The sequence below is a fragment of the Erpetoichthys calabaricus genome, chromosome 4 (assembly GCF_900747795.2).
Source record: "Erpetoichthys calabaricus chromosome 4, fErpCal1.3, whole genome shotgun sequence".
NCBI classification, from domain to species: Eukaryota; Metazoa; Chordata; class Cladistia; order Polypteriformes; family Polypteridae; genus Erpetoichthys; species Erpetoichthys calabaricus.
Genome location: NC_041397.2, coordinates 105,940,061 through 105,951,532, shown reverse-complemented (window position 1 = coordinate 105,951,532; position 11,472 = coordinate 105,940,061). Strand labels below are relative to the sequence as shown.

Below are 11,472 nucleotides of genomic sequence, written 5' to 3'. Positions count from 1 at the left end.
CAGGTACTATTACCAGCGGGGCATTTTAGCCAAAGTGGAAGGACAGCGATTGGTCTATCAATTTAAAGAAATGCCCAAAGACCTAGTATACATTGATGATGAAGACCCATCATATGTGGAGAGTTGTGAGATAAATGTGGAGCACAGCAACCCTGGTACAGCGCTTGCCTCAAAGACTTCACTCAGCAGCAAAAATACAGCCACAAAGCAAAGGGGAAGGTATATAATGACAGAAGCAGCAACCTTGGTAACAGAGCAGTCAGCCCCTACTGATGGAGCTCTGAATGCGGCCTTGAACAATAAAGGAGGCAAATCTGTCAAGACTTTGGAGCTTATACAGCAGCACCATTTACCTGTAGTCTCTGCAGAAATGCTAAGAACTTTGCAGACCCTTCAGTCACTGCAGGCTGGGCAGCATGGCTCTGTGTTTAGGACAATGCAGATTCTGGAAAACCTTCAGAATACACAGGAGCTTGGAAATGATTCTTCTCAAGGGACAGCATTAATTACCATGCCAGGCGAGTCATTTGAGTAAGTGGTTTCATTCAAATATGAAATACGGTGAGGAAAAAGATTGTATAGTACATATAATGGTTTAGTACGAAGTGCCATAGTGGCCAAATGGTATATGCACTACGGCCGCTTAAGTGTGTTTGATTAAAGCATTGATTTAAACATTGTGCATATTTAGAGATTTTCTCATTTAATGCAATTTAACAATTAATAACCAGTGTCAAATTTAGCAGAGATTTGTTTTGCTGTCTTAACCTGTTTTTGCAACACTGAACCTGATTTTCTTTTTAAGTAAATTAGAAAATGTGTGCATGGCATAACATTCATGTATGTTCTGGGACTTGGTTAACAGTTTTGAATGATGGAGCTTTTTTAATGTTTGTTTATTTACTTAAAGACAGGACTATCACATTTTTATTTGGTAAATATTTTTGTAATAATGTGTCATATTCAAAAAACAATAGTAATGATTGAATATAATTACATGTATTAGTTGAGAACATAGAATGCATGTTTTATTAGAATATTGCAATATCATGTATTTAAAAAAAATAGTTTAAATAGGCTTAAGGTGGCTGAAATAGATTTCTTCAATTAATGCACTGTTGTGGAGCGTCTATGGCCAGATTTAGTCCATTTTTCTTAACTATAAAAGTTTTTAACAAAGTACCTCATGTAAGAGTGGGTGTTAAAATTGAGATGATTTCAGTTGATACTGGTATAATGTACTTGTATATACTTTTCAGAGTGAAACCTTTTTTTATAAAATATAACAAATTTATCAATAGTACAAACATACACATGTTGAAATTTTTGTTAACACTTTGCTTCCCAAATAGATTCAGTACCAGGTTTTCATCTCTCCGGATTGAACCAATTAAATAGCAGCTCTTTACACACACACACACACACACTGCCAACAAGCAATAGCTTTTTCCTGTCCTCCCTCTTTGTTTCAAGTTACCAGCTCTAAGCATACAAATATTGTTAAACCTGCTTAAACCAATGCATACTAGTGGAGAGCTAGAGCCATCGTGGACTCACCAGTCAGGTTGAAGCACACATTTTGGCTATTATTCTTAAAGAGACGGGTTTACTTAATAGATGCAGTTTACATACAAGTCAGTAAAAAAAGACACTGTTTTTATGGCACTATTAGTCTAACAGAAAATCACATTTTCCGTTGCCATGTGCATGCACCGATTCTCATATGTTTTGGTGACATTTTACATTTTAATGTCTTTGCAAGTTTTCCACTAATCGTTGGCATGCTATAAAAATGGTTTTCTTGAAATCTAACTGCTAGAAAAATGTATTTTGATGTACAGGATCAAATGGGTCATTGCCTAGTACTAAGCCAGTGGGAGAGTTAATGTCTATGTTATTAAAGGTTGGCCACACGGTGGACTGAATTTGTGATTGAAGGTTAGGCTGTGGCCCCTCACGTCCATTTCTTGGATTAACTTGATTTGAGATGGTTATATTACATTAAGGCAACATTAATAGTACAGTCTTATTCACCCCTTCTGCTGTAGCACTTAAACACCCTAGCATTTCTTTTTTTTTAATTTTTGAGTGAAGGAACACAACCGGGATGTGTTTAAATGTTGTTTTTCTCATAAATATTGTTAGAATTAAAATTAGAATTCAAGTTTATGTATAAGGTTTTTATTTTTTCCCTCTCTAATACTCAGTGCTACCAAACACTTAGCAAGGTACCATCCTTCAAAGCTAGCATATTAGCATTAACTTCATAGATAATTTATCTTAAGGAGTCTTCATGAATTAGCCCATCTCCTTTTTTTTAACAAATTCAACTGAATTAACATCAGTAAAACATAAGCTCCCTTTTTAATTTTTTTGCCACATCTACCTTACTTCAGTATTGTAATGCATTGTTAGAGCATAATGATAGTATGTTTACCAATATAAAAAAACAAGACGTGTTATCTAAAATCAAGGTAAGGACAGAAGATGACACACAGCCTAAGTCTACAGAGAGTCGGATTTCAACTATGATGTTTATTACACCCACATTACTTTTCCATTTAATTCCTACGTTGTACTTCAGCAGTCCTCAATTTAGCATGGACATAGCCATAAATATATCACTGTTGGCTGCTGGCTAGAGTGAATAATGACTATAAATAAGCAGTGGCTCAAGCTTACACACACTAAAAAGTGACATCATCATTGCCACCACAAATTTTACAAATTTAAAAACAAACACCAGATCATGACAAAAGTTCGTTTTAAGGAATAATAATTAACAACATAAAGCAGAAATTCCATTAAGAGTAGGTACAGTTTCTATATTACTTTGTAAATCAGGCTAAAGAGCTTCAACAGTCGTAACCTTATTTTCAGATAGCTGTGCTGTTTTTGCCCACTTTGCCTGAGGCCTACTAGAGTCTAGCATAATTTGTTAATATCAAGATAACCAAGAACCTCCACCAAAATGCCCGGTACCTGAGTCACTAGTAATCACTAGTGTTGCTCAGTGAAATTCGCTAAAGCATCTTTCACACCAAAGATGCTTAGCTTTCTTCTTGAGGTCTTGGTGCCTGAAAACTTGGCAGAATAGTTTCTTGAAAGAGTTGCTGGAACATGTTGAACTTCCTCCTTTGACAATTACCTTTTGGGATAGTTGGGTACTGAGAAATTGAAAGTGATCAACAACTTCCAAGGTTTGTTCAAAGATGGTGATTACTAATGATGAGTGAACCCCACTGAATTTGCTTCAATTCAAGTTCACAAAATTGCTAAAATGTTCAGGAACTTCACCACACTCAGCAATAGGCATGGAAATCAATGGGGAAGGAGAAACTGAACTAGTTTTGAGTGGATTGTAATGGTGAAATGGTCTTTTGATTGTCTAAGACAGCTAGAGAACCATCTGCCAACTATGCTGTACCGATAATTGTAGGCAAAAAAGTGACCAGATCTATGAGGCATCAGTGCTAACCACTGTGTCACCAGGCCTCCTTGAGGATTTAATTAATAGAATTAAATATCAGAACAGTAAGTTTCTTGCAGACAGGAAGCATGAGTCCACTAAGGCCTGCCCCAACCCCCTGATTCAGCAGCAGGTACTCGCCTCTCTCAAACCGAAAAGTAAATTTTTTAACCCCAATGCTTGCTCCCTCTTTGCTGCTCCTGAATAAGTGCTACACTAAAGCACATGGATTCTCCTTTCCTTTCCGCATGAATGAGCGGCACAGCACTCCAAGTTATTCTATTAAAGGGGTGGGCTCAGTATTATACACAGGTCACATACACGTCCATACCAAGAGACATTACCTTTAAGTGACAAATACCCTGACACATTTCCAGTTTCCTTTGGTGTGCATGATTTGTGTTTAAATGTTTTCACAAGTTTCCCTCTAATTTTTAGCCCACTACCAGGATCAACATTATATATTTGGGGGGGCTATGCCATCCACATTGACTGCTACAGATCTGTGACGTCACATTGACCTTGCAAAGCATCATGGGACACCAGGGGAAGAAGATTCTCCGATCCAAAAGCAAGGCATTCCTTAGAAAATGCCCCTCACACACACCCAACTTGACCAGTTTAGAACATCCAGTTAGGCTGTCATGAGAAAGAAAACTTGTCAAATACCGGCAAGAAGAAGAAGGAGGAGGAGGGGGAGTGTAAAAACCACACAGTCAGCGTCTAGACACAAGACTCAAATCCAGAGTGCTAGATCTGTGAAAAGTCTTAAATATTCCATTATTTTACAAATCACAGGCTTCTTGGGTATATTTGTCTTAAGCCCTCTTTGGCCCAACAATAAAAGGAGTGTCTAGAAGTAAAAGGGGATTTTTTTAGAATATAGCTTGATACTTTTGTCCAGTGCTCTGACTGAGTATATTTCAATTGCTTCTCAGCATTTACAAACTTAATGTATTTAAGGAAATGTTTAGCACATAAAAAAGTCAAAAAGTAGCTGATTAACAAGGTTCACTTCAGTCAGACAGAATCAACCGGAAAGTCTTATTACTGTTTAGGTGCTGTCCCTGCGGTGTATTTAGACCATTATTTACTTTTTCTTTTTTTCCATATTTTTAATTGGACTGTTTCATCTTTATTTAAACAGAGTGAAAAGCGCTTCCCAGATCCCCGTGGTTGTGGCACCAGGTGGGCAACAACTTCATACGGTTACCCTGCAGGCACTCCCAGTGAGCTCGGTCATATCAAGCAGCGAAGCGTCTCCAACTGTTGTTTCATCACCAAAGATCTTCTTGAGCACCATCACGCCTTCTCAGCCTTTGACCTTAGTAAAAGAAAACATCGGACTGCCATCTCCTGTTACGGAGCTGCCTACCTCTCCCTTGTTGCAGAAGCCTTCTCCAAGCCCACAGCCCATCCTTCAGGCGTGTTACAACGGAAGTGTGCCAGAGGCTGCAGCCGCGGCCACACCAGTGGTGACCTTTGCAGCAGGGGGTCAGCAGCTTGTGTCTCATCCTCCTGGCACTGTGATAGCTTCCGTCATTAAAGCTCCCGAGTCCAAGCAGACAGTTTTACACGCACAGGTGTTACAAAGTAAGGAAAGCGAAAGCCCACAGCATCCGCAGTACAGTGTGCTGGTGTTTAACGAAGTGTGTGCTCAGTCGGAGGAGGACAGTTAGAAGAGAGGGAGAAGAAGACAGAGAAACTGGTGCAAAATATAGCACTGATTCAAGCTGGAAAAAACTGGACATTTTTTTTTTACTTTTTAAATATCATACCTGGGGGTTTGCCACTGCTAAAAAAGAAAACAAGAGGCCGCTTCTTATTTTTGTATGTGTTTAAGTAGATCTTCCTTTGAGTTAGTATTCCAAAAGGGAATTTTAACCTTCTAATTTTGTTATGCACTTAAATTATGTTGGTTTGGCGTGTTATTTTAATCCTGTAAATCAATTATTCCTTTACTTTAGCTACTGGCTTAATTCAGATAACCTTGACTTTATCAAATTTTCCTGTAATTATTTAGCTATCTGAATGAAAATAAATAAATCTATATATTTCAAAATGTATATGTAATATAAGAGGCTTAGTTTTGGAATCTCATTTTTTTGCACTCATCTCTAACATGTTGCCTTTACAAGAATATATTCTGAGGTGCTACAATGCAGAGGCGCAGCTGTTAATTTGCCATTTTTATTGTTATCAGCTAGAGAGTAACTTGAAAAAATATTTTTTTTTTTCGATTGCTTTTGTAAATACTGTACATTACAAAAGAGCAGAATCATAAAAATGCAGAAAATGCTTTTTAAAATAATTTTGAGTTTAATTTTTATATCAGTGTTAAAGTTGTTGTAGTGAAATTTTTAAACTTCTTATATCAAGAGTGAATTTGTATTTATAGAAATAAATTTTTAAAAAATGTTGATTTCCCGTTTCACTTTCTTAATATCCATGAACCAAAAAAGACAAGACTCTTGTATCGTAAGGCAGATGTTATTTATGCTTTGAGGCTTTCAATCACTGGATAAACTTAAGATTTGCATGTTGCTTCCCCTGTCCTGTGACCCTCGCACCTTGTTGCTTTGAGGCCAGTCTAGCCCAATCCTACCTCTCTCGAGGACATTGAGGCTTGTGGTAGAAATTTAACATCTTATTAAAGAAAGGAACATCCTTTAACGGGACAAAGCAGTTATCAGGCAAGAGAAAAGCTGTTCATGGTATCTTCTAATTACCTTAGAGGGAGCATTCTTCAAAAGCAGTCTGTTACAGTGCGGTCAGAATGATCAGACAAACAAAGAACAGAGGTTCATTTTATAAACATACAGTGTCAATCAATGCATACAATTTACTCTGATTGGTTAGTTGGTTTACACCCAAATGATTTATATAAAATAAAAGTATGTTATATTATATTCTGGTTCTTCTTATACCTTTATGGGTGGAGTGGTGGCTCTTAGGCTAGGGATTTGCAATCAGAAGGTTTGCTGGTTCAAATCCCATAACTTTGCTGGGTCCTTGAGCAAGGCTCTTAACCTGAAATTGCACTGTCCTGAGTATGATGTTAATCTGCATCCAGCCCTGCATGTAGGCCCTCCAACCTGCAGGGAAAAACCTGGGGGCTGGTGGCAGAATTTTCACTCCAGCCACCATAAAAAAAACTCACACTGTTCCATTCCATCTGCACTAATATGGTGCTGAAGTGTCACCCATTGCATGGCTGCACTTGGGTATACCAGCGCGTACTCCTAACCTCTCTTATACCTTTGAGTTGAACCATCACCTTTGAAGTTTCTGTCCATTCTGGTTGTTTTACAGGACATCTGCTCATTTCTTAGTCATGTTTCAGTACATTTTGTTGTTTATTTGTAAATTAAAGGCATTGCTCTATATTAAGTTTGAAATGGTGGCAACAGTGGTTAGGGCTTATGCCTTACAGCTCCAGACTTCCTGGGTTCAAGTGTTGGGCCAGACCTTTTCTAGACTGATTTTTCTTCAGGAACACCAGTTTCCAGTGAATTCCTAAAAACTGCTCAGAATATGTACTGTTAATACAGCATTCTCAAATCCATACAATTCAATTGAGGCAACCATGAGCACAAGGTAGGCAATAGCCCTGGACAAGAATGCCTGTCCATCACTGGGCCCACTCGAAGACCATCCATATTCATATTTGACAAAACTAAATCTTCTGCTTATCAGTGTTGTCATGCATGTGCACCTGGGGATCACCTTCCTGGCTCAACGGAGATAAGCAGCACCACTCTCGAACAAGAGAAGGTGCTAACACTGCTTCTTCTCTTCCTGATGGAACCTAACCCCAGTCACAGTGTCCAGAGCAGACTCCAGCCCTTCTGGTCAGGGCTCCATGAAACTAGACAGCCTCTTAATGTGGAATTTCAAATTGGATCTGAACCCAATCAAGGATGGAGCTCCCATGCGAACTCACTTTCAAATCCGTTTTCATAAGCTTGAACAACCTTTTGGGCTACTGCTGCCAACATTTTTGTCATGCCACCATTCACTCGTTTTCTTTCATTTTTGTTTATTCATTAAAAGGGGTCACCTGTTTGGTACCCCAACTATTATTTGTGGACTCTCTATTGTTCTGTTGAACAATCACAGTGTGTACGCTTGATTATGACCTTCAGATTATGGCCTCCCTCAAACCTTTAATTGCAAAATCTGAGGGTGAAAAATCCATTCATTATCAAAACCACCTAATCAAGTCCAGAGTTGTTGAGGTAAGAACCCGGGGCATGAAAAATGGATGGATGCTATACATTAGAACATGTAATGTTCTAAAACAAATGTGACATGAACAGGCTATTCAGTCTGACTAATTTGTTCATCCTATTAATCCAGATTGTCCAAAATAGCATCAGGATTTGAAGCTACCTGAAGTCCTGCTCTCCACCATACCACCTGGTAATTTATTCCATGTGTCTGTGGTTCTTAGTGTGAAGAAAAACTTCCTAACACTTGTGCACGATCTGCCCTTAACAAATTTCCAACAGTGTCCCAATATTTTTAAGGGTGAATTTATTTTAAGGTAACAGCTGGGCTCCACTATACTGATATCCTTCATAATTTTAAACACTTTGATCGTGTCACCTCTTTATCTCCATTTGCTTAAATTGAAAAGGTTCAACTCCTGCAATCTCTCCTCATAGCTTATACCTCTTAGTCATGAAATCAACCTAATTGCTCTCCTCTGGACTGTCTCTGGCTCTGCTGTTTTTTTTTTATTGTAATATGGAGGCCAAAGTTGCACACAGTACTCCAGATGAGGCCTCACTAGTGCATTATATAGCTTAAACATAACCTCCCTTGGCTAGTACTCCACACTTTGTGATATACAGTATAACCTAACATCATATTAGTCTTTTTAATCACATCTTTACATTGTTATGACGAAGGGATTAATAGATGGCCACTGTGAGCATTAACTGAATTAAGTGGGATTGATAAAGGATGGGTGAACTTAAAAATAGGGGCCGAAGGGGCTTCCTAGATATGCTGTTGGGTTGACTAAAAATTAAATATCTTAATCTTTAAATCCAATGAATGGTTTGTTTAATGAGCAGGGGACCTGGGTTCAGTTCTAAGCCCTTGTCCTCTATGTGGAGTCTCTTCCACTGTTCTTGTGGGTTTTCTCCTACCTCCCAACACTGCTTGCATGGAAGTGCCCTGTGGTGGATTGGCTGGCTGGCTGTCCTCTCAGAAGTTCAGCCTTGTTGTATGGCCTCCACTGCTAGCTTGGCCTCTGGCTCAGTGACACTGCAAGGGAAAGAACAGAATCAGTTAACAGATAGATACAGATGGATATTCATTTTTACTAGGTAAGCATCCTTACAAGTTTAAATAATTATACGCTTAGCTATGTGGTATGTTATGCAGAGGCTAAGACTGCTTTTGTATGACTTGAGACTCTGTCCCCATGGCTTTTAGTTTTTCTCTAATATCTGTAACACATTTGTATTAAGTTAACTGGTAACATGGGATTGGCCACATATGAATGAGTGCCCTCAGATGTACTTGTGCCCTCTCCAGAGTTATTATCTGATACTTAAACAATTTGTTCTTTCTGGTTAAACGTCTCTAATGAGTCCAATGAGCATATCAAAAAAATTCCCAGAGATAAACTCAAAATTTAAATGCTCAGTATTATTCATTATGCATCATAGAGCCTGGTGCTGCCGAAAGCTTAAAACCTTGCACATCTATCGACATTTGCACTTGGAGGGGTGCTCCCATTGCCTGTGTGGGGCTTTTCTTTTTATATATGCAAACAATTGGCAGCAAAAATGGAAGTGATTCAGAAAGCTGGTAAAATGCTGTGGGAGGCATGAAGGCCAGAAGAACTGTTTTAAAAAATGATGACAAAAAAAATAAACAGTGTTATGTATTTATTCTGGAAATACATTTATTTAGCACACACTACAGAAAAAAATGAGCATATAGCTTGTGAGGTAAGATCAATCTTCAGATTTGAGTAAACTAGTCCTATAGCTGACAGTCTTCACTGTCTTTCTGCATCAAAATGCTTTACTACTATAGAAGAAGTCAGGTCGGACTGACCCCCATCTCATGTGCTATGTTTAATTATTAACATAACACGTGCTGTCAGCACACAACCCCAGTAGCTTTAAAAAAATCAGGTCCCTTCAATGGGTGCAGTCTGCGAGCTACTGATTCCATCCAATAATTTCATAGAAGAGAGCTTTGAGCAGCCTCGTTTCATACGTGACTGTATTTTTTTCTGAGTGTAAATGTCCCTCCTGCAGTGGTGGTTCAATTACGGCTGGCACATGCTTTCCATGAACTACAAGGGGAAACAAAAAAAAAAATGATTGGTCAATCACTCAACAGTTGTCATTTTAAACTGTGCCATTTTGTGTGGATCCATTGTCAAAAACCATAGCAAGCACAAAGTTTCTTTACCTGAGTTTATTGCTTTGTATTGCAAACTCACCAGCATTGTTGACTCATTATGGAGGTGGGCAGGTAAAGGCTGAAGTTACATAGATCATCTTTGATACAAGTACATTTCTTATACTTAGTCAACATTCTCACATCCTGTGTATTTAAACTGTCAAATTATTTTTTCAGTAGCAGCCTTTATTATTATTCGCTTTTATTCTTCATTTACTCCAATGCCAGCAGAAGCCAGTTATTCTGCCTCCTCATTTATTGTCATGGTTTTTTCTCATTAAAAAAAATCCATTTACTACTCTTTGGTACTTTCTTTACTAACAGCCAATTTTGTAAATATGTTCCTTCCACACTGGATGAACGGATAACTCCTATCCTTACTCCATTTTGAGCTGGTTTTCTGCAAATGACAAGACAGATAGGGGAATGTATATACACATAGTGGAATTCAGCATGTAAGTCTTCCACTTGACCAATCAACTGTCTGATAGGTGAAATATGTATATAAAATGAAAGAAACCATTTAATGGTGAATAAACCTGAGCGAAGTAGCGTGAGCACTAGCTTTCTTAATGAAGACAACATAACTGATGTTTTTTTTCCCCTTTCTTACCATGTTGGCTCAAACCTTTGCACCACTTGTACTTCCTGGCTTTCAGACAAGCTGATGTCAAGTCAAGTCAAGCCGAGTTTATTGTCATGTGTACAAGAACCAACACTGCAACTAAGATATACTGTAATTGTTTTGTGACAGGTAAGGAAACCTCTTTACAGGAGAATAAAAGAAAAACGGCAACTGTAAGCCCCAGCAAAACCTTTAATACTTCTAATCACATAAACATAAGCCACTCCGCTTAATCATAACATAATCATTGCTTCTAATAGTTTGCTTCACCTCACCCACCCATCAGCAACATGTTGATAAACTGTTATTAATTTTTGTGCATTACCTGGAAAATGCTAATAATTTATATTAATGTGTGTTTATATCTTTATCCTTATTTTGAATGTGTTGGTTTTCATGGGTGCAGTCATTTTGGAGCTTTTGATTATTAAGACATTAGGTGTTGCTAGGTATGTGATGTGCATACTGTACTTCATGATGCATAACATCATGATGGTCATGCTTTAAAACTTTGTATCTCATCCAATGGGCTGCACCCAATGTGTAACAAGTTGCTATTGTTTATATACAGTTAGGTCCATAAATATTTGGAGAGAGAACTTTTTTTCTAATTTTGGTTTTGTACATTACCACAATTAATTTTAAATGAAACAACTCTGATGCAGTTGAAGTGCAGACTTTCAGCTTTAATTCAGTGGGGTGAACAAAACGACTGCATAAAAATGTGAGGCAAGTAAAGCATTTTTTAAACACAATCCCTTCATTTCAGGGGCTCAAAAGTAATTGGACAATTGACTCAAAGGCTATTTCATGGGCAGGTGTGGGCAAGTCCGTCATTATGTCATTATCAGTTAAGCAGATAAAAGGCCTGGAGTTGATTTGAGGTGTGGTGCTTGCATGTGGAAGATTTTGCTGTGAACAGACAACATGCGGTCAAAGGAGCTCTCCA

At 38.2% G+C, this 11,472-nt stretch overlaps 2 protein-coding genes across 5 annotated transcripts in view; one reads left to right on the top strand and one right to left on the bottom strand.

Annotated features, from left to right (window-relative positions):
• LOC114650167 (ETS-related transcription factor Elf-1-like) overlaps positions 1-5,889 on the top strand; it is a 79,422-nt gene extending 73,533 nt beyond the window's left edge. For all 4 annotated transcript variants that reach the window (XM_028799641.2, XM_028799642.2, XM_028799643.2 and 1 more), the window contains 2 exons: positions 4-531; positions 4,617-5,889. In XM_028799641.2, the coding sequence (XP_028655474.2) occupies positions 4-531; positions 4,617-5,148 (1,060 nt within the window). In that variant the 3' untranslated portion in view covers positions 5,149-5,889. The remainder of the gene's footprint in view (positions 1-3; positions 532-4,616) is intronic.
• A 3,549-nt stretch (positions 5,890-9,438) lies between these two features.
• The window catches only part of LOC114651358 (tetratricopeptide repeat protein 30A-like), a 63,099-nt gene continuing 61,065 nt past the window's right edge, over positions 9,439-11,472 (bottom strand). Inside the window, exon 19 of the mRNA XM_028801265.2 lies at positions 9,439-9,788. Within this exon, the coding sequence (XP_028657098.1) occupies positions 9,652-9,788 (137 nt within the window). The 3' untranslated portion in view covers positions 9,439-9,651. The remainder of the gene's footprint in view (positions 9,789-11,472) is intronic.